At 49.8% G+C, this 23,383-nt stretch overlaps 2 protein-coding genes across 4 annotated transcripts in view; both read right to left on the bottom strand.

The window, feature by feature from the left end:
• FHOD3 (formin homology 2 domain containing 3) overlaps positions 1–7,336 on the bottom strand; it is a 376,750-nt gene extending 369,414 nt beyond the window's left edge. For both annotated transcript variants that reach the window (XM_008158248.2, XM_008158257.2), the window contains exon 1: positions 7,020–7,336. In XM_008158248.2, coding sequence (XP_008156470.2) covers positions 7,020–7,184 — 165 coding nt within the window. In that variant the 5' untranslated portion in view covers positions 7,185–7,336. The remainder of the gene's footprint in view (positions 1–7,019) is intronic.
• An 11,588-nt stretch (positions 7,337–18,924) lies between these two features.
• MOCOS (molybdenum cofactor sulfurase) overlaps positions 18,925–23,383 on the bottom strand; it is a 42,150-nt gene continuing 37,691 nt past the window's right edge. Inside the window, exons 14-15 of one of the 2 annotated variants that reach the window (XM_028136535.2) lie at positions 20,806–20,910; positions 18,925–19,125 (exon numbers count right to left, since the gene is read on the bottom strand). In XM_028136535.2, coding sequence (XP_027992336.2) covers positions 18,973–19,125; positions 20,806–20,910 — 258 coding nt within the window. In that variant the 3' untranslated portion in view covers positions 18,925–18,972. Of the gene's footprint in view, positions 19,126–20,805; positions 20,911–21,901; positions 21,951–23,383 lie in introns of those variants that run through there. The other variant, XM_054724081.1, reaches the window with a different exon arrangement.

Genomic DNA, 23,383 nt, shown 5'->3' with positions numbered 1-23,383 from the left:
GGTTGATTGCTCTTCATTTTGGTTGTAATTCCGGTTTGGTCCTGGGAGGTGGTGAGTGCCACATCCACTTACTCTGCCGCCACCTTGGATCTCCTTCGTAACCAATTTACATTTTTAGATGCATTACAACACCACTGCGTTTGGAGGTGCTCTCCTGGGCCCCCTGAAGAGGGAGGCAGAGCAGCTGAGTGGGAATCAGCAAGATCCTAGTGTGGCCTTGGGAGCATGTCAGAGGCTCCAACAGCCACTGGGAAACTGAGTGCCATTATGTCAGTATCACAACATCTCAGGCTAGTGATAAAAACGTACGGGCATCCACTGAAGCTCCATGTATAATACTCCTACCTTAACACTTTCTTTACCGCACCAACAGTTTATGTAACTGCGGGTGGCTGGCTTCATCGTCGGAACTGACTGAGCCTAGAAAGATTCCCTGGGCATTCAAAAACTGATGTCCTGTGCTTGTTTTTCAAAGATCCTAAGGAGAACGTGACCATCAGGGTTGGGAGAAAAATATCAGTGGGAACACAACAAAAAATGTGCTGATGATTGGCCATCGCACCTGCAGGAAACACGCTCTGGACAGTGACACTCAGTGAAAGGACTGTGATCCCAAAGGGAACATTGGAACACGTAATCCAGTTTTAAGCATGTATTCAAAAAATGTTCAACATATGCAGAAGTATAGAAAGTAGTATAATGACCTCCCTCCCATATACCAATAACCCAGCTTTAACTCATGCTCTATCTTATTCTATCTACACACTCACCCACCCACTTGCCTCTTATCCAGCACTGTTTTGAAACAAATTCCAGACACCACATAATTTCACCTGCAAATATTTCAATATGTATATCTGCCAGATACAAACTTTTCTTTAACTATCCCAGTACTATTATCATACTTCCATAAGTTTATTATTAAATACCTTGGTTTTATCTTATTAATTTAACTTTAATAATCTTTAATACCCAAGAGTCACTATTCAATCTTCCCCTATGATCTCAAATATCTATTTATGGTGTGTTTGTTTGAATCAGTATCCAATTAGAGCCACACATTGCAATTGGTTGATAGATCTCTTAAGTCTCTTTTAATCTAAAGTTTCCTTCCATTTCTTTTTTCTTTGCAATTTATTTATTTAAAAAAAAAAAAAAAAACACCTATAATGTCCCACAATCTGGATTTTGCTGATTACATCTCTGTGGTGAGGCTTAGCATTCATTGTAACTTAATTTCCCCCATTCTTTCTTTCTTAGTTCAGAACAAGGCACAGAAACAGTTCCCAATAAAATAGCTTTTAAAAAAAAGAAAAGAAAAGAAAAACAAAAAGCAGTCTGGTTGTCTCTGTAAAAGAGCAGATGCTGACAAACCCAGGATTCTGAAAGTGGAACCAGCTACACCGATCAGAAAGCCAAATTTATTTATTTCTTTATAGTTTACATTCAATATAGAAAGCCAGATTTCAATCAGGGACATTCCTGAGCCAGCCACAGCCAGCAGAGGCATCATCCGGAGATGAGGTGTGTAGGCTGCCAAGGGCAGGGACTGTCTTCCCTCTGAGGACAGAGAAGTTCCCACGTGTTCCCGGTTCATCTTCAGAGAGAAATGAACCCCGGAGGAGCGAGGAGGCTGGGGGAGGGGTGTTCCTGAGTTGGCCTCGGCATGTTAATCAGTTTCAAATCTGCCACCATTAAGAACTAACATTTCAGAGTCTGGAGGGGGAGGGCGAAGGCAGTCCTGTTGTTTTCCAGGACGCAGGTTGGACTGTGAGGACAAAAGGCACAGCCTCGCAGAGCCTCAACGCTGGAAAGACTTACCAGAGCGGACCATTGAAGTCACAGCCCTGTGACAGGCAGCCTCGTGGAAGGAAAACACAGCCCCACCCCCACACACACCCCTCCTGCACAGAGAGCTTGGGCTCTGCTGGTTTTCTAATAATGGGACACAGTTGGCTACAGGCTTTGGAGTAAAAAAAAGACTCGACCTTAAATCCCAGCTCCTTCACTTAAAAGCAGTGTGGCCTCAGAAAACCTGCCTCGCCTACCTATGTCTGGGTTTCCTCATCGGATAACTGGGAATACCACTGTCTGTCTGCTAGAGTTGTTATGAGAATAAATGAAGTTATGCATGCAGGCCTACAGCACAAACTCATTATATGTTAGCCCTTTCCCCCCAAAGGCTTCTACCAGTCCATTCCAACACAAATCCTTTTGGGGAGCCATGATGGCACCTGCTGGACGTCTGCCGGGGTTCCTGATGCGGTCTGTGGCCGCCCGTGAAGAAAAGCCAACTGACCCATAAAGGGTTCAATCCCATGATCCTGATCGCAACAGCACAGCTCCAACCAACTAAGCTAATTACAGTCGAGTCAGAGTCATCCCAGCTTGCACAGAGATGCCCTAAGGCAGCAGTCCATACAACATTCTTAAACACTTGTGTCCTAAGATACTATGTGACACACCACACTTGCCAACTTTACTACTGATCTCATCTTTTAAAAATCTTAATGTAATGTAGCAAACAGATGTGTCACTTAAGAGGATTAGGATGGAAATTCATTAGAGCCATAACACCAGGGGATTTGTGTTCTAAAACTAACCCTGATCAATCAACTGAGTGCACGCTCCACCTCAGCACTCCCCAGGAACACGTTGGAGATCTGGACAGCCCGTCTTCACCCTCAGGGAAGTTATCTGAGAACAGGGGAGACGGTGAGAACCCCAACGTGCAAGAGCCTGACCTAAATGACCTCTAATTCACACTGCTCAAACGGCAGTGTGCACAGGAATCACCAAGGCATCTTGGGAAAACGCACGTTCTGATTCAGCAGGGGAGGAGGGAGGCCTGAGAACATTTCTTTTTTTTTTTTCTGTTAATATATTTTATTGATATAAATATATCAATATAATTGATATAATATATTTTATTGATATTGAGAGGAAGGGAGAGGGATAGAGAGTTAGAAACATCTATGAGAGAAAAACATCGATCAGCTGCCTCCTGCACATCCCCTACTGGGAATGTGCCTGCAACCAAGGTACATGCCCTTGGCCGGAATCGAACCTGGGACCCTTCAGTCCGCAGGCTGACGCTCTATCCACTGAGCCAAACCGGTTAGGGCCTGAGAGCATTTCTGTTAAGAGCCCAGGTGATGCCCAGCCCAGACTAGGATCACCAAGGCTCTAATCCTCACTGCAATCAGCTGTGTTCCAGTGGGACCCACCAGGCAGCAAGGTAACCACAGAGACAAAGAAACGAACAGGGTATGTCACAGCGAATCCGATCAGAGGATGGAACTCTGGACCATGGCCAGGCTGCTTGGACGGAGAACATTCAAGACACAAACGTGGAGTCATTAAGAGCTCAGACCTGGTGTCAAATTCCAACTCTGGAACTTCCCACTCCTGTGATCAGGTGACTTGCTTCTGCTCTGGTCTCTTCAGCTGTGAGATGTAACAGTACCAGCACCTGACCCCCAGGGAGGCCGTGGGCTTGGGGAGACAAAGCGAGTCTAGACAAAATAGTTACTATTACTCCACTTTCTAGTCCACAGCAGACACCACAACACTTCCTGAACTAAATTACTAAGTCATACTTGCCATTTTGACACGAGCTAATTATCATTTTCTTTGTAAAAATATTCTACACTTGCAGTTTCGTCTGTCAAAAAGAAACATGAATCCTTACAGCCTTAACCTTCAGCGTCAATCAATCCAAACACATTTAAGTTTTGAAAGGTCTATGATTCTATTAATTCTACTACATAGCTTTTTCTACATTAGAAGTCCTATAATTACAATTTTTTTTTCTTTTAAAACACTACACCAAAAATAAACACCAGTTTATACAGCATTTGAAAACAAAAGGCCACACACCTAGTCCAGTCAAAACATATAACTACCAAAATGAACATCTCTCCGGTGAGAGTACAGCACCAGTTTTGACCTTTTCATCAAACTATTTAGTTAATCATCTCCCCTGGAACTACTATAAAAAGCTGGGGGTTCCTTTTTTCCAAAATAGCAGTTTGAAAAAAGAAAAGATACAGCATAATAAGTGTGATATATTGTGTTTGTCTGAGACGGTGGTTCAGTTAAGTGAACAATTCACTTCTAGTGGAGTCGGCAGACGTGAGCTAAATAAATACGTCATCAGGTTAAGAAAAGATGCCTGGACTCGAGTTCTGGCCGGGAAGGACCTGAGAGGTCATCCAGCTCAAAGGTTCCCAGCACAGGAGAATCCCAAGGGAGCGTTGCAAATGAGGACCCTCTGCTGGGCCTGACAGGAGCGGGTTACACAGGTGTGTTCATTTAGTGAAAACCCCTCCGGCTGCTCATTTATGCCCAGCACACTTGCCTGTATGTTCACACGGGATGAACGCACAGGATGGCTGAGAACACTGAGAGCGTCCGCATGTTCCACAGTCATGCTCCTCCCCCGTCTCCACCACCCAGAATGCCCCCCAGGATCTCCTCCTCTTACCAGGCTGGGCTCCCTGGGCAGCCCTACCCATGTTGTCTGGAGTGGCAGCTTGTCTACTCTCTAACTAATTTACGGGGAGGGAGGCTTACTCCCACCTCTGACTGTGAACTCAGACCAGGCCAGGAATTCTGCCTCAAGGCTCTTACTCATGCTTGTAACATTCATCCACCCCAGGCCAAAAAAACACCTAGCCCAAGAAGGTGCTTTGGTGATCTCCCCAAGTTAATGGAACAAAGGCCCCAGGCACGGTGCGGGTTCTGCCACCCAGCTGGTCCAGGGAGCAGAACCGCACTGGGGCTGGAAGTCACACAGGCCTGAATCTCTCAGCTCCCCACTCCTAAAGGAGAAACCAGATTACTTCATACTCTCTGCCTCAGTTTCCTCATCTGTAAAATGGGGATATAAAAGCCTCCACATTCACAGGGTTGTGTGGTATGAAATGAGATCATGCACTGGTAGAGCACGCACCTACATGCCAGTGCACAAAATGTGTTAGGTCTTTTTATCACAGGGGGGTCATCCAATTTTAAGACTCCCTGTTGGAAATTAACCACCCTTTTAAAAGATGGAAGTGCACCTAGGCATATAAATGCCCTGAATTCTGCTTGACAGAACTCTGGCTAACAGCATCAGCCACTCACTCAGCTCAAGATGCAAAAAAACAAAAAACAAATGCCAAACATCAGAATACACTGCAGCCGTCTTGGGGCAAAAGACTCTGAGATTAAAGCTGGCTGGCCCCCAAGACAGGGGGTCAAGGGTCTCTGTGGGATATCTTCTGGTTTGTTTACTCCACGAGGGTCACCTCAGAAAGTTCTGAGAGCCAGTCAATGGCTGTACTGTGGCTTCTGTGGGGTGGGGGCCAGGGGAGAGCAACGCCGGATTCCTCCTACCACAGCAGCAACTCTGAGTCAAGACTCCAGGGCTCTTCCATGCAACCATAAAAAGGTATTTCAGCTTCCCACTTGAAAGGTCAACCATGTATATAGGGTTTGAAATCCAAGGAAACCACTTCAAGGTCATTGGGCCACAATTATGTCTCCTGCGGTTTCAACAAGAGATCACTGTAATCAGAGACCATAATGAATGGCATCTCATAATGCTGAAGAAGCCCTTGGAAAACTTTTAGCTGAATCCACTGACTGAGAAGAACCAAATAACTTACACGAGTGGCTCTGATAAGCTGAATCCACAATACGTCATTCTGCCGTCCATCTCCCCATCCAACCTGCTTTTATGGCCAGAGGGGTTCCCAGGATTAGTGACTGGACCCATCCTGCACCCATGAGGGGAGAAGGAGCTAGAACTGCCTACCCTTTTCCTCACACCTGAAGATGGTTACAGACGAAGTGGTAGAGGGAAGCACTGCTATGCTACCAACAGAGGGAGAAAAACGCCACTGCTACGGGTCACCGGTTTCCACGCACAACCGCCCCCCTGCTTCCAAGGCAGGTGAACATCATGCAGAAATCTAAAGAATTTTTTAAACCAATTTTGTTCTTTTTTATTTATTTTTTTGTATCACGGGTATATCTCTTCCAAATATTTATCAATGTTGATCCTCAAAGAATAAATCATCTCCAAGCTTTGATATGGATTCTAAGCACACACACAAAAATAAGTACCGGCGAGGTAATTCCTCAAGCTGCAGTCACGCCGTTTAAGGGGGAGGAAGCGTTCTCCTGGCTAACTAAATGGTTGGCTTTCCCTGCTCAGCTCTTGGCAACACACACTTTGCAAGACGCCTGTCCTCCTGCAAAGGGTTAAAAAGAAAACTCCATCGGGTGGACTGAGAAGCCATTCTTCCCAGGGGACTCTCACTTCGGCTGCGGCTGCAAGGCTCCGGCTTTGTGCGCGCGCCGCCCCTGCGCGCCCCCGCCCCTCGCCCCGCAGCCACTGCTCCTCCAAGGTTCCCAGGGCCACCTGCTTCTCCTAAGAAAAGGGGGCTCTCCGAGCGCTACCGCAGCGCGGTCTGCATCCTACCGGGGTGTGGAGGGCGGGGGAGAGAAGGGGGCGGCGGTGTCCCCGGGAAGGGTGCTTTGTCGCGAGGGTCGGGTGACCGCCTGCAGTTGCCCCAGAGGCCCTAGAGGTTTGGTCCCGGGCGTCGCTCAGGGCTCTCCTCCGAGGGACCTGAGTCCTCCAGGGCCCAGGCTCCGTCCGCGCCCGGCCAGGCGCCGCCCGGGCACCGAGGCGATCGCTGGGGTCCGAGCCCCACCCCGCCCACCCGGCAGGGCTAACGGCGCGGCGCCCCGGAACCTTCCTCACGCCGCCTCGGGCCGGCGCGGCACCTGCTCAGCCCCGCCCGCCCCCGAGTGCTGGGCTGTCCTCCTCGCCCGCCCGCCCGCCCGGGAGATCCCGCGCCAGCCGCCCGGTGCCCGAGGCCACGCTGCCTAACGGGGATGGGGGAGGTCTGCGCTCGGGCGCTAGTCGCCCGGGACAGCGCCCCGCCCAGCCGGCCCGCGGCTCTCCCACCCCCGCTCTCCCCGGGGCAGGGGCAGCATCCAGGGGGCCCAGCCCGCCCCGCCGGCCGTACCTTGTGCGGCGCCCGCAGCAGCCGGTGGACCCCGGCCAGCTGGGTGCCGAGCGCGAGGTCCTCGCGGAACGTGAACAGCGGCGGCCGGCTGGGCTCGGGGAAGTTGGTGCTGTTGAAAGGGTCCGTGTCGTCCAAGAACTGCACCCGGCAAGCCAGCGTGGCCATGATGCATCCCTGCTCCGGAGGGCGCGGGCCCCGGGATCAGCGGGGCGCAGGCCGGGACGCGGGGTCACGGGGAGCCGGGAGGCCGCGGCCACTGCTGGCTGGCTGGCTGGCTGGCTCGCGGGCTCCGCGTTCCCGGCTGCAGCCCGGGCTCCGGCCGCGGGGGGGCGGGGCGGGGGCGGGGCCGGCGGGCCCCCTCGTGCCCCTCGCGCCCCTCCCGCTCGGGCTCCTCCCCCCTTCGTCCCCTGAACGCCAGGCTGGGTTGCCACGACCGACCCGACCCGCCGCCGAGAGCGGGAAGGGGAGACTGGCTCGCGCGGCGCCCGCAGCCCTGCGCCAAGCCCGCGGGCGGTGGTGGCGGGTGGGGAACCCCCTCGGCTGCAAACTGGGGCAGCGGGGACGCCACTTGCTCCGTCTGCACGTGCGCCCTGTGGCCCGGGGAGTCCCGGCCGAGCTGCACCGCGAAGAGCTCCAGGAATCGGATAGGGGGCGGGGGGACGTGGCTGTCCTCTGGCTTCTCACCCATCTAGGAGAGGGCTTAACCCTTTCCAGATCCAGGCAGCGGCGGCCGCCTCCTGCTGCCCGAATTCAGAAAACCCCAGCCGGGCACCGGGGAGTGGGGGAGCCGGCCTCGGCAGCCAGCGGACGGTGGCAGCACCGGAGCCCAGCCGGGGTTTTCCCTGGGGGGAAGGAAACTAAGAAGGAGGAGGGTGAGCCGGGAACCCGAGCAGCTCTTCTTAAGAGACACGCGCAGAGAGGGGGCGCCAGGAGAGAGGCCTGTGGGGTGCGAGGCTCCGCTCCGGGACCCCAGCGCCAGGGCGGGCACGGGGCTGCCGGGTGGATGCGGATGGACCTCTGCATCCCCGCGGCCTCTCGTTCGGTGAGGTCTCCGAAAGCCCTAACGGGACCGTGCGGGACCGCGGGGGCCACTTCCACGAGGTCACCGAATCGCTGCGGGTCGGCGGTGAGCTGGGGACCCGCTGAAACGTGGGGGAAGGCGTGCCGCTGGCCCTCCTCGGCCCAGAGCGAACCGCGAGATTCCTCTCCGCCTCCCGCCGCTCTCCTCGCTGCTCGCGGGCGACCCCCTGCGTTTCCATTGAGAATTCGCGGTTCTCTCCATTCCCGGCGACGGCCAGGTTCGCAGTTCATCTTACCTCCTGTAGGTCACAGGACAATACCAATGGCCCTTAGCATCCGCCCCTGCACAAGGCGGCTCTATAACGTGCCTCTCTCCGTCTTCTGCCCCTGCCCCTGCCCCTGCCCCTTTAACCGCCCCTCTCTATGGACTCTCCTTGTCACACACGCACACCTGTGCCTGGTCTTAAAATAACAATGATCCATAACACTGCTGCTCTTTCCAGACCTTCTAGCTCTCCTTGCTTTTGCTGCTTAACTCTTTGAACAAGTCCCCTAGACCAGGCCACACCAACTTCACCATCAGCGCGTGCCCAGAATACAAACCCCACAAATTCTACTCCTTTGATCCAGGCCTCCTACCCTCCCACTTTCATCTCCAACTACCTCCTCACTGAGCAAGCCCGCCAGTCTTTCTGGACACCCCATTTCCCATCCATGTCCCAACATGAATTCCCCATCATCTCCAGGGCATGCTTGCCACAAGTCTCTCTCAGCCTCTCTTGCTCCTGCCCCATCTGCCACCTGCAATGACTTTTCCCCCTACCCCCACCCCCCCAATCAGGCTCCTCAGTGCTGCTCAGCATGGCCTCCCACTGCCCTCTGGCTGCCACAAAATTGTCGCTTTTCTCTACCTACAGATTATTCAGTGAAGAAAACCATCTCTCCAGCATGAAGTCCTTGGCTTCCGGCGCCCCTCCCTCTGTGTTCCATCTCCCCATCTCAGGAGATGACCGAAGTCCTGTTTTTCCTTTTGCGCTCCCTCCACCTGGACCCTCCCTTCCCGGTTGCAGTGGGACCAGACTCTGTCATGGACCCTCCTCCCCAGGCCTTGCACTTAGAAGAGCCCCACACTGGTTTCATGCTCTGCTGTTACTGTTTTAAATTCTTAATCATTTCACAAGAGGCCCCAGATTTTCACTGTGCCCTGGGTTCCTCCACAAGTTCTATACCTGGTCCAGGTGAGAGTAAGTACTCACATGTTTCCCATCTTGAAAGCAACGTCTTTATGAAGCCTGCCCCTCGCTGGCTTGTCTCTGCTTCACTTCCCGACCAGTCTCTAAACATAGAGCTGTATTCCTTTCTCAGCATCCTCACCATCTTTCTGCTCCACACCCCAGGGGTATCTGGTGGGCAACCCTCCCTGCTGTTCTGAGATCATCAATGCATCTGGGAAACTCCTCATCCCTGCTGCCCACTTTCGTGGCAGCATCTGTCTCCACGGACACTCCTTTCCCGAACTCCTCCCCTCAGCTTCGCAGCTCAACCACCCTGGTTCGCCTTCTCCCTCTTCGACATCTCAGGTCCCTCGGGGCTCTGTTCTCTTGAGAATGGAGCATCCCCGCTACAGTGACTTGTGAATTTATTATCTGTGTTTCCGCTAAATTGAAAGCTCCTCTAGGGCGGGAACCATGCTGTATTTACCCTATTACTCGCCCCCCCCCCCCCCCCCCCGCCAGTACCTGGCAGAGTGCCTAGCAAAGGCACACAAAAAATGTCTGATGGATGATGAGTGAACCTCAGAGTCACCCATGAATCCTCTATCTTGTGTTGGGTGACTATGACCTGTCACTGAATCAGCCTCTGAAATATGTCTCAACTCTTCCCTCCTGTCTAGCCCTCACTTCCTAGGCTGGTCTCCTAACGAGTCTCCCTTCCCCGGTCCGGAATCCTGCATTTGATCTTCCACTGGCTTCTCCAGCGCCAGAGGTCATTCTAAGATGTGCATTTGATGTGCATTTAGCCTTAGGGTAAAATCCTGACACGCTAACCCCATTCGCATGACCAAGACCCTCTCTGGCCTGCCCCAGTCTGCCAGTCGGGGCTCATCTCTGGCCATTCGCCACTTCACATCCTGTTTCAGGCCACCTGAACTCGTTACCCTTTCCTAAACGGGCTGATGACTTTCATGGTGAACTCAAACTGGAATGTCCTTTCCCATCTAATTAGCCAGCTGAACCCACTTCTCCTTCAACACTCACGTCTAGTGAGCCATCCCTAACTGAACCCCAAACAAGATCGGCTCTCTTTCCTCAATTATTTTCTACATGCCCTTATTCACGTAGCACTTTTCATGTTGCATTGTAAGTACCTGCTTACCCACATGCCCACCCCGCTGAACTAGAAGACTTCTGGGACTGGGATTTTCCTTACTCGGTTTTAGTCTTAAAACTTCACACAGTGCCTGGCATTTAAATTAAAATTAATCCTTTAAATGTGTGTTGTTTTTTTTCCCTACCCTCACCCGAGAATATTTTCCCATTGATTTTTAGAGAGAGTGGAAGTGAGAGGGAAAGACAGAAACATCCATGTGAGAGAGACACATGGATTGGTTGCCTCCTGCACGCACCCTGACCAGGGCCCGGGCCAGGGAGGATCCTGCAACCAAAGCACACGCCTTTGGCACACGCCCTTGACCGGGAATCAAACCCAACCCCTTTGGTCCACAGGCCGACGCTCTATCCACCTGAGCCAAACCGGCTAGGGCACCTTTAAGTGTTTTAATCATATATGTTATTCTTGGTTCTTTTATGGATTTTTTTCTCTAACAACGCCCTTAAAACTGTTCTTAGCAATAATTTGTCCTCTAATAGCCGAAGTTTATTTTTCTCAACCTATGTTTTGAAATCATTATTTTTTAGTAATGTAATGCTTTCTCTTGGTTTAAAAAGTCAAGAGTAATAAAAAGTTATAACAAAAATATTAGCCCCCAGTTTACAACCCACTCCCATCCCACCGCACTTCTCACAGGCACTCACTTCTAAATAAAGCAAGTACAGTGCTGTACTTTGATCTAGGAGCTTAACACTCTGACTTTCTATCATGCTACACGTGGATTTTACCTTCGTTACAGACCACTTCCCTTTCTCGATCTTCCCAATAGAGTTTTATCCCAATTTTAGTTACATTCTTGCCCAGCGATTTTAAAAATGAAGATTGTGTTACTTTTGTTCACTTTTGTGCCAAGTGTGCACATGATTACATGACCGTTCGTGTACAACTTTTAGTTTTTCCTGAAGTTAACATTTGCCTCCATTTTTTTCTGTTGCTTTTTTTTTTTTCTTGAAGAGCTGGTTGTATCTTCTCACATCCCTGAAAATGCTTCTTTCAATACCGTCAACTACTATCTCAGTGCTCTTTCCCCAAAGACGCCCCTCTCAGAGGCCTCCTCTGGGAGTCCCGCCTCCCTGCTCCCATTGGGAGTGTGGCTCTCTCAGCTGCATCCTCCTGGAAATTTCCTTGGCTTCTCTCGTGTGGGAGCCCCTGGTTTCTAGATCACTTGGCTTCATCTTTGTTTGTTTGTTTATACTCTCCATTTTTGTAAATACATGGCCTAGTCACTTCCTGAGAGAAGATACGTTTCTGAGAACTTTGATGCCTGAGAGGCTCTTTATTGTCTATCCTCACACTCACTTTGGTGTAGCGGTTTTATCGGTAAAGATGGCCACAGTAATTCTCCCGACCCCTCTTATTCCCACCACTTTGTAATACGGCTTTGCCACTTCTCCCATCCAAAGGCAGCCTGTGCCCCGACTCCTGGCCAGCTTGGTGACTTGCTTTGACAAGTAGAATATGTTGGAAGTGGCAGGTGTGGCTCCTGAAACTGGAAGCCTTACAACATCTGCTCTCCCCCCTCAGCATGTGGGCCGGAGGCTGCCATGTGAAGAAGCCAGGTCTCGCCTAGAGAAGGGGTGGGGAAATGATTACTGAAGACCAGGGATGTGGTCCCCTGTGTTATGTAGCAATGGAACAACTGGGGAAACAAATTCCTACGGTAATTTGGAAGGTAGAAAATGTATGTGATGAACTTGTGGTCTTGACGAAGGAGACCTCTAAACGGTATGTAGAAAATATCTGTTAGGTGGTTCTAGAAGCATATAGTAAGGCATTCTGTTGGCAATTAGATAAATATAGACGGCTTAAACCTTGCTGGTTGTAAAATAAAAGGATCTCTCATCCCCAGACTGTCCAGCTAGCAAATGACCTTGGTAAAGATCAATTTTTAAACGTGGCTGTAAGACCCTTTGTTAAGGTCTCAGTGAGTGCCTAGCCGATCCTCGCATTTAGGCAAAGAGGCTTCTTAGAATCTTAAGTGTGTTGTTCCACAGCAGTCTGGCAGGCCCAAATGAAAAAGAATTATGGATGTAGTATTTGGAACATGGAATAAACCCCAACAAGATTCATAGAAAAGCCACAAAGGGTTTAATTTGGTTGTACTGATGAAATAACAGCAAGCTTGGAGCAAAGGGGCGGAGATTATTCAAAACACAAAGAGAACTCTGGACTCCAACTTGCAGTGGGTAAGAAGCAGGACTCAGAAAGCCATTCAGCTGTAAGACATAGTAGCTTAAAACAACAACTATTTTATCTGCTCTCAATTCTGGAGGTCAACAATTCAGACAGGGCTCAGCTAGGGTCACGCATGCAGTTGCAGGCAACTGCTGCTGGTTGGACTAAAATAGCCTCGCTCAGCCCGCCTGGCTCAGTGGTTGAGCGTTGACCTGTGAACCAGGATATCACGGTTCGATTCCTGGTTGGGGCATATGCCCAGGTTGCAGGCTTAATCCCCAGTGTGGGACGTGCAGGAGGCAGCCGATCGGTGATTCTCTCTCATCATTCATGTTTCTCTCTCTCTCTCTCCCTCTCCCTTCCTCTCTGAAATCAATAAAAAATATATAAAGATTTAAAAAGTAGCCTCTGCGGGTGAGGCCTCGTGCACCTAGGCCCGGGTGAGCCCAAGTGGCCCTGGGTCTGGGAGAGGCCAAGCGTCCCTGGCTCCGGGTGAGACCATGCGTCCCTGGATCCGGTTGAGGCCTCGTGCACCTAGGCCCGGGTGAGCCCAAGTGGCCCTGGGTCTGGGAGAGGCCAAGCGTCCCTGGGTCCGGGTGAGACCATGTGGCCCTCGATCCGGATGAGGCCTCGTGCACCTAGGCCCGGGTGAGGCCACGTGCCCCTGGGTCTGGGAGAGGCTAAGCGTCCCTGGGTCCGGGTGAGACCATGTGTCCCTGGATCTGGGTGAGGCCTCGTGCACCTAGGCCCGGGTGAGCCCAAGTGGCCCTGGGTCTGGGAGTGGCCAAACGTTCCTGGGTCTGGGTGAGACCATGTGTCCCTGGATCCGGGTGAGGCCTCGTGCACCTAGGCCCGGGTGAGCCCAAGTGGCCCTGGGTCTGGGAGAGGCCAAACGTTCCTGGGTCTGGGTGAGACCATGTGTCCCTGGATCCGGGTGAGGCCTCGTGCACCTAGGCCCGGGTGAGCCCAAGTGGCCCTGGGTCTGGGAGAGGCCAAGCGTCCCTGGGTACGGGTGAAGCCGGATCCTGGGTCCGGGTGAGGCCGTGCGCCCCTGGATCCATCTGGGTGAGGCTGGGTCCCAGGCCCGGGTGAGACCACGCGCCCCTTGGGTATGGGTGAGGCCACGTGCCCCTTAGTCTGGGTGACGCCGTGCCCCTGGGTTCGGCCGAGACCAAACCAGAGGGAGTCGGACCTCCGTTACCACCATTTGTCCACCATCCAGAGCTGAGGGGTCAGTGCTGACATGTACACATAAGGAACTACTGGACATCGAAATTGGGTCTCAAAAGAACTGTTGGTCCAGGGGGAAGCTCGCTACAGATTGATTCATTTGCCTGTCAGCATAAATATTATTGCTCGTCTCACATTCAGTTCTTATTAGTATATATCTAGTGACATATGATCTCGTTCATCTAGAGGAAATGATGAACAACATAGACTGAGGAACAAGAACAGAACCAGAAGCAAGGAGGCATCGATCGGACTATCGGGCCTCAGAGGGAGGATAGGGGAGGGTAGGGGGAGGGTGGGGGGAGGGGGAGAGTTCAACCAAAGGACCTGTATGCATGCATATAAGCCTATCCAACGGTTAAGTTCAACAGGGGATTGGGGCATGCGTGGGGAGAGGGGAGGGATGGGAATGGGGGGATGAGGACAAATATGTGACACCTTAATCAATAAAGAAATTAAAAAAAAAAAAAAAAAAAAAATAAAATGCAAAAAAAAAAAAAATAAAAAGTAGCCTCTGTCCATGTGTAATTATGGATGCCAGCTGGTCTAGGGAGCTTCCGGTGGGATGGCTCATCTCTCCTCCTTGTGGCTTTTCATCCAGGAAGGAAGACCTGGCTTCTTCCCATCGGCAGTCTTAGGGTAGCACTCTGAGAGTCGAGAGCAAAAGCTTCAGGGTCCCTTGAGCCCTGGGCTCCGTTTATGCTGTCACTTTGCCACTTTTGTTTTAGTCAAAGTAAGTCAAGGCCAAACTAGAATCAAGGAGCAGGGAAATAACTTCCACTTCCCGATGGAAGGGGAAGCAAAGTCACATTGCAAAGAGGCATGAGTACCCAGATGTGAGGAACTGATGCCGTCATCTTTGCATTCGTGTAATACACATTATAGATCCTTCTAGGTGGGAAGTTATTTTCACTCAGAATTTTGAGGCATTGCTTCATTGTTGGCACAGAGAAGGTCTGTGGTATGGTGACTGTTTACTTTGTATAACTTTTCTTTTCCCTCTCTCTGCAGGATTTGGAACCTTCTGGTTACTTGCAATACACTGACATTTCCTGCTGACTTGCCCTGGTGTGAGTTCTTTTTCCTTCATCATGTTGATATTCCATTGGTGTTTTTGACCCAGAGATCCTGTCCTTTGATTTGTGGGGATGTCCTGGGATCATATCTTGGATCATTTCCTCTCCACATTTTTCTCTACTTGCTAGAACTCCAGTTATTTGGATGTTGGACCACTAAACAGATCCTCTAACTTTCTTAACTTTTTCACTCTGCTAAGTTCTTATGTTGTTGTTATACTTACTGAGAAATTTCTTCAACTACATGTTCCACCTCTTTTACTGAATTTTTAATTTCAGCATTCATGTTTTTCATTTTCAATAGCTTTTTCTTGGTCTCTGATTTGTTAAAAGGCATCTTATTCTTGCTTCCAGCATTTTCCTGATATTAATTACATTTTCCTTTAAGTTTTCATTTCATTGCACTGTTTCTGTAGTCTTTGAGATGGTTTTCTTTCCCTCTTTCTTTCAGTTTTGTTCTTTTATAGGAGAGGTTATCCTCAAATTTTCTGTGGCTCTTGGCCGTTCATTTACATTAAAAGCTGATAGGAAGCTCTAGGGTGTAACAGGCACATTGCCTGGTGGGCTTCACTGTAGATGAAGCCAGTGGGCAAACGGCTTTTTCCTTGAGCATCTCTAGGTCTTCTCTCCGTGGTAGTTCCCTTTACCCAGAAAAGTTCTTACCAGTGTTGTCCCTGGCCAGAGCAAGAGGGCCCTGCCTTCTGCTTCCTGCTACCAGGGCCTCGCTCTGCCCACCCTTCTGAAGGGTAAGGAGCCCATAGGACCAAGAGTTCATGCCCACCTGGGACCCACCCTGCTCTCCCTTTAGAGTGTTCTCCAAACCCCTGGGACCACAGAACCCCCTGCCCAAATGACCTCTCTTTCCAAGGCCTAGGTGTGCCTTCCCCGGATGATCCTCCTAAGAGCGGACCCTGCTGCACCCCAGGCCTGAGAAGAGGCTAAGAGTGGCTGTTTTCAGGGGCGTATAGATGGAGTGGAAACAATTAGTTTCCAGCCACAGGTGGGATATAAAAGAGCAGGACAGGTCTTCGTGTGGCTGTTTATTTTAGAAAGTGAACAAAATGTGGTTTATTCTGAAAACTGCAAAAAAAAAAAAAAAAGGCAGGAATAAGAAAGGAGAGCAACAAGAAAACCTGGCAAAAGTGGATTCGTTGCAAAAAGAACAAAGCTTAGGGTCAGGGCCTCTCACTTGCACAGGCCTCTTCCAAAGCTCTTTCTTTTCCCAGCCAAGTAAAATTTCCTTTTTGTACCTAATTTTTATTTTGTATTATTTTCCATAAAGATGATTTTAAAATTGCATAAGCTTCACAGCCACAGAACCTGGATCTGCAGCTGAGACCAGGAACTATATTTTAAGACTTTATATAGAGGAAGAGAGATAATGAGACAGAGATACATACCTGGCAAAACAGCTGATTCAAAGCAGCATAGGTTTCTTGAAAATCCTAAGAAAAAATAGGGGCCCCAAAAAGAATGGTTGATGCAATGTAAGTTGAAAATTAATCTGACCAAGAAGTGACTCAGGAAGTAACTTTTAAAGGACACCAACATCAGTAATGACAATTGCTCAGAGTTGGTCTGTTAGGGAAGCCAGGCAAGAGATGGGCCCTAATGCCTGCCACCCGTTCAATTTGCTGACCAATCTGAACTAGTTTTCAGCCTCTTGAAGTAACAAAAGCTGCACTTACCTAAGGCTGCCACCAGGTGGCAGACGTGGCTTACTCAAGCATGATTTTGCCACACTGCTAAAACTCACAATGTCTTTTAATTCTCAAGCAATTTTATGAGGTAAGTGCCATGGTTTTCATCACTTTTCAGATGAGGCTAAGAGATGCTCAATAACTTGCTCATATAAGATGATGTTTACTTGGGGATTTGCAAGATGAGATACATAAAAGTTAATTTTGCCAGCACAGGACAAGGGAATTGGGAAAAGGCACACCAGAAAGTGTCTGTCAGCTTTCCTTCTGTTTCCAGTTGTGCCCAGAACGCTCCCCAAACTACAAACGCAGACATCGGAGGAGAGCCATGTCTTAGACACACTGTGTTTCACACCTGCTTATTGGTCTCTTTTCCCTCTTGTGTCATCCCTACGGTGAGATCTTTCCTTTCCGTAGCTCTGCATCCTGTTTGCACATCTTGAACGGAAAGCAAACGCATGGACATCATTCAACAGGAGGAAGGACTCACCGCCTGCCTTCCCCATCCCACAAGGCTGAGGAGGGGGTGAGGTTGCATCTCCCTGGGGAAAAGTCAGCACTACCACCCTCCTCAAAGGCGTCTTGGCATTTACCCTAAGACAAACCTCTCCCCGGCTTCAATGACCATGGAGGGTGATGTTGCCTGTACCCAGGACTGGTAAACACACACATACGCACGCACACACACAATCTGACTCTCAGTGGCACTGAGATTCGGTGTTAGACGTAGTTTCAAGGGACATTGCTCTTGATTTTCATATTTTTTAGAAGCACATCGGGCCGAACTTCAGGAAGTGGGAACCAAGGAAGGGACACGGAATTATAAGTGCATGGGAGTCTGCATAGGAAGCCACCCCACAGAATGCAGAAAATACATTTCTAGCTGAAATCTCGATGAGAAGCATTGTTCTTGAGTCGGCTTACTGGTGAGGACAGGCCCATATACAGGAGGCAGTAGCCCTGGGTCTTGAAAGAGGTTGAGTTTTTAATAAAGTTTAAAATCGTGAAATCCCCACCTAACCTCAAGTGCCTCCTCTCACTGACCTCAAAACCCCTGAGTCAGAGGCCTTACACGGAGTCCTGCATGCCAACGACAGTGCGAGCACAAGGCTGCAGCCCAGCACCCAGAGAACAGAGCCACACCCCATCTTCCAAAGCTCCAAATGCCGGGAACAGCACCGCTCCTGCAAATAAGATAACGAAACAAACAACTGCTAATTCCCGGGGCTCTGATTAGATCAGACACAGCAGCCTGAGCAAGACCGATGGCAGAGAAATGCGGGGACACTGGCCTTAGGAAGAGGCTGTGGGCGTTGGGGGCAGGTGGAAAGGGCTGAAGTCCTGGCCAATGACATGGGGTTCTCTCAGGGACTCCCTGCCTCCAGCAGGACTCCAGCAGAGTGGATGTGGGTGTGTACAGTCTCACTCGATGTTGCTCCAGACGACAGGGAAGACCCATGGCCAGAAGTCACCGGGAGGCAGATACAAGCTCAATATAGAGAGGACATTGTGAGCAACTCAATGGGACAGGTAACCTCGTTACCTGTTCAGCTGGAGACCGCAAGAGCGCTGGTCACAGTGGTACAGACAGACTCCCTCCACCTCCAGAGTTCCTCTTGACTGGGGTCTGAAGACTCTGGGGTCAATGGACCAACACTGTCCAGTGGCTTGTGGAGGGGAACACAATTGCTCAAATAACACCGCCCTCGATGAGTGTGACTTCAGACTCGAGCAGTCCTTGGTGCATCAATCACAGTGGGAGAGGAACGGTGAACAGGGATAGGAAGCAAGAGGAAGGGGTCAATGGCCTGTGCCTTTGCTCAACACATGGATATCCAGGCCGAACCTCTGCTAAGAAACAGGGCCACAAGTCACACTCGGGAGCCCTGAGCATAGACCCACCTCCTCTGTGCACATGGAAGGGAGGGGGGCATATTCTCACTCCCTCAAAATTAGACTACCTTCCTCCACACAAGGGGGCTGAAGAGCACCTAAAGATTCTTTCTAAAGACAAAGTAACAGTGTGGGGAAATGGCAAAATGGAGGAGGTTAAATATTCCCAGTGAGCATCTCATTAACGAAGCTCAGCTCATGAAAACGCATACTTCCACTACATGGGTGTGGGTGCAGCATTTCTGCCGAATTTGCCCGATGGAGAGCACAGGGGCCTCGAAACTGCCCTCCTGAGCGGGGCCAGTGCACAGGGGGAGAGTGAGGAGTGAGAGGAAGCGGGAAGCCAGAGAGAGTGCTATCCACCTCATTGAAAAGACCAGGTTCTACTGAGCCACGTGATGATCTTAGTAAAAATAGAGATTGTTGTAAAAGAGAATTTTTAATTTAAGCTGGGGGAAAAAAAGAATCTTAGGAGACAACATTCTGATGTTTCTCAGAAGCAGGTAAATCGTGGCATTCTACATTTTCTTTCAACACAGGGAGCACCTGAGATCCTACGGACAGGAAACACGGAGAAGGAAAATCCAAAGACAAATGCATCAGGTACACTCCGAAGTTTACCTGTGGACAAAACAGCAGCAACGAGATTATTTTAGCAGCTGAAAACATTTGGTAAATAATGTGCAACTGAAATTAAGTCACATCATTAAAGACATGTCCTGGGAAACAATCCTCATTGCAGACACCAAAGACCCTCTTTCTAAAGTGTCCTTTCCCAAGTCACCCCATATTCTCTATGGCTGGGCCCATTCTTTCTCCTCCTTCCTGTCTACCCTGCGTTTTCCATGAGAACATGTGATGCCAGTTAAATCCTCCGATTTCTCCAGAATAAAGATGGAAGGTCCGAAATGCAGTCTGATCGAGGTTTGCCATCAACGCCGGCAAGCCAGTAAGAACCCTTTGGCGTAGGCGGCGTGCTCCCAGGCCTGTTCATCCTGTGATAACATCAGTTGGCCACCTGCTCCCCGGGTTCCAGGCCCCAGACTAGGGGCTGGGGCAAATGAATTTCTTAAGGTTCGTGCACATGTGGGTGAAGAGTACACAGGAACTCTCTGTGTTATCTTTGTAATTTTTCTGTAAATCTAAAAATATTCCAAATTTTAAAAAAAATAAAAGATTTGTGCACATGAGAATTCTAAGGTGCCCTGATGCATCATAGTGTTTGTGCCCACCCATCTCCTGGCAACACGGGGCAGGCTCAAGGCCCCTATGCCCCTCGTTGAGACAGCAGCCTCTGATGAGCAGACAGACGTGTTGGTATAATGCTCACGTGCAACATCTCTACCCCGTATCTGTAGGGAGATCCTGTCAATCAAATACGGTGAAACAAAACCCTGGTCTTGGAGAAACACAGGAAGCAGTGCAGAACATTTTACCCTGATTTAACCTGCCAATGTGTTACTGGAGGGAGATTAAATATTTGCATTATTTCAGTTAATTTTCAAGAATTGCTCTGCGCAGCCTCACTGCTGACTTGACTTCCTGGAATTCTTTGCAAACAAAAGGCTCTAATAGTGGAAATAAATAAGTTTAGCTTTTATAATCTGGACCCCACAACAACAGCACTCAGTCATTTTAACCCTCAGAAGATGACTTACAAGCTTAGTACAGTGAAATTTATTGCCTGTTTCTATGCAGCTACTCTGTACACCATAAGGCATTTTACTCTGCATAAGAACTCTGCAGTGAAACCGGTTTGGCTCAGTGGATAGAGCGTCGGTATGCGGACTGAGGGGTCCCAGGTTCGATTCCGGTCAAGGGCATGTACATTGGTTGCGGGCACATCCCCGGTGGGGGGTGTGCAGGAGGCAGCTGGTCAATGTTTCTCTCTCACCGATGTTTCTGGCTCTCTGTCCCTCTCCTTTCCTCTCTGTAAAGAATCAATAAAATATATTTTAAAAAAAAAACAAAAAAACAAAAAGAACTCTGCAGTGAAGAAAAGAATAATTCAAAAATAGAATTACTCCACTTATTCACTTTTACTTACACTCCATATCTCTTCAACATGATTTGAGGGTATTAAAAATACACATAATAAGAGCCCCATAAAAGGGAAGATACAGACAGAAAGGAAAGATAAGATGGTGCCACAGATGAAGTCAGAACCTTAATGGTAGCCCAACAGCCTCTGAATGTTTCCTGCTTCTAAGAATTACTCAGCGCTACGAGGGATATAGTTCTGGAGTAGATACACACGCCAGGATCTTAAAATGGGGTGCCATACTTTGCAATCATTCTTACCTTTCTCTCTCGACTCTCCGAAAGCTTTTGGAAAACATCTTGGTTTCGTTGCCCAGTTTGCTGGTCAATGCAAATCATCTGGCATCTGTGACAAGGCCCCAAAACCTGGGAGGCGAGGACAGAAAAAGACAGCGTTGCCATGAAAGTGACAAGACCCCCCGACTCTGCAGGGATGACTCTGGATCCAGAGGATTTGGGTTGTGAAAGGCCATCCCCGGGGCCAATGTCAGACTTATACAGAGAGATGCTTGATATTCTACTCCTAACCGTAAGGAGCCAGAAAGTGGCACCCCTTCGCAATGCCACTGGGGAGTCAATCCGTAGTTGTTTCTCAGCTGAAAGGTTGCTGCTTCGGGGCTTTGCAGAGAAACAAGAGTGGTTGCGAATCTCGGGTGGTTATCGGGGAATGCTGGAGACACCTCAGGCAGAAGTGAACTAACTGATGGGAGGACTGACCGGGGGAAATTAACAGCCACAGACCCGGCCCTGAGACTCTGTGAGGAAGTCATCAGAAAGAACCTGAGTGTGTCCATGTCCTCAGACCCAGCAATTTCACTACCAGGAATTCAACACAAGAAAGGAATCAGAAGTACAAGCACAGATTCATGTACAAGGATATTTCTCACATTGTTTACACTAGGGGAAATATGGCAGTAGAGAAGAATGGTTACGCCAACCACACTACAAATATGACATCTATCATGCAAGGTTTTTTGGTGTATGTGTGTGTTTTAAATATGTTATTGATTTTTTTTAGAGAGAGAGGAAGGCAGAGGGAGAGTTAGAAACATAGATCAGCTGCCTCCTGCATGCCTCCTACTGGGAATCGAGCCCACAACCCAGGCCTGACCAGGAATCAAATCAGTGACCTCTTGGTGCATGGGACAGTGCTCAATCCACTGAGCCACACTGGCTGGGCTCATACGGTTTTTAAAATTAACCTATAAAGGGCTTTAAATAAAATAGGAAATGTTTGTTTTTACAACTGAAATAAGCAGGAAACAAAATTACATGTGTATTCTTGTATATGTTTGTACTTACATATGTACATATGTACACATACACACACTACATAAAACACAGTACACAGCTTCTTACCAGGGGTCATACTTTTATTCTGGATGGTCCACCATGAGCACGAATTGCTTTTATAGAAAGAAAAATCCCCCATAAATGTTAACGTTAAAAAAAAGAAAGAACGCAGGTTAGCAGTGACAAGATGCTCTTTCACTGCACACAGAAAAGGTACGAAGGTGCCTGGCCGGTATGATTCAGTTGGTTGAACATCGTCCCATGAACCAGGAGGTTGCTGGTTTGATTCCCAGTCAGGGCACATGCCTGGGATGCGGGCTTCATCCCCAGTAGGGGGCGTGCAGAAGGCAGCCGATTGCTATTTCTCTCTCGTTGATGTTTCTCTCTCTCTTTCCCTCTCACTTCCTCTCTCTTAAATCAATAAAAAAGAAAAGGAAAGGTATGTGGGCACTTGATTATCTCATAACCACTTTCTCCTCTGCTCGCACGTGGGCAAGCACAAAGTGAGCACTGGAATTAGAAACACTCAGCTAAATCTGGATGTGCTTTGGCCTCTCCCTATCACTCCTATTCTGGCTGTTGGGCATGAAGCCAGAGGAAACACCACCTCACTGTGGTACCAAAGTCAAGATTCCAAGCCTCACAAGCAGCGGGCGCGCCATGAAGGAGTTCTGCCCGGTATTTACCTTGGGGCACTCGGCAGACCATGACCTTGCCAGGCCTCATTTCCCACCCAGCTCCTTAGCTGGACTGGATAAGGAGTCCAGATACTGTTTCCAAGAAGCCGAGCACAGGCCTGGCACTCCGTCGTGCTCGGACGTGGAAACTGTCATGACGATAACATGAGAAGCCCCGAGATACTTGATACAACTGGCTGCTAACACTGCTATTATTAACGGGGTCTCAGGCCCCACTGAAGAACCGGCACATGCAGGGCAGATGACCCATCCCTCTGCCCCTAGCTATTCCTTACCTTTCCTGTCCATTCAGTACCTCGACAATTATTGAGCACTGACTCGGGCCAGGGCTGTTCTAGGCCCTAGAGGTAAGGTAGGGAACAAAACAGACTTGGTCCCAGCCTTGTATGCTCTGAAGGAATGAGCGGGCGCTGTGCAGAGCTTGCCACGTGGTGGGTCAGGAACATCCTTTCCAGGAGGGGACATCTGAGCTGAGACCCTGCAGTAGCTGCTGAAAGAACGTGCGAGGCAGAGGGACAGCTTGGGCGAAGGCCCTGAGGCAGGAAGCTTGCTTGTTTAGGGAATGGAGAGAAGGTGGGTATGACAGGCAGAGGGGCGGGCTGATGAGCTTGGAGAGGCTGGCGAGTTAGGAGAGAACGGCTCAGGTCTGGAGGACAGTGGGGGGGTGGGGGTGCCTTATGCTCCTGAAGCCTAGGGAGAGGGGGCATCCGGTAGCTTTGCCTCTGACTGCCAGCTCCTCCCAGCAAGGCAAGAAGCTGAAGCGCGGGGAGAAGGCACAGCAGCCATTGCGCTGATGGACCGCTAGCCATCTGAGGTCCTCCTCCACGAGCTTCAGACGGCCAAAAGCC

Source organism: Eptesicus fuscus, chromosome 12 (genome assembly GCF_027574615.1).
Source record: "Eptesicus fuscus isolate TK198812 chromosome 12, DD_ASM_mEF_20220401, whole genome shotgun sequence".
Classification (NCBI taxonomy): Eukaryota; Metazoa; Chordata; class Mammalia; order Chiroptera; family Vespertilionidae; genus Eptesicus; species Eptesicus fuscus.
This window is presented reverse-complemented; position numbering and strand designations above follow the sequence as displayed.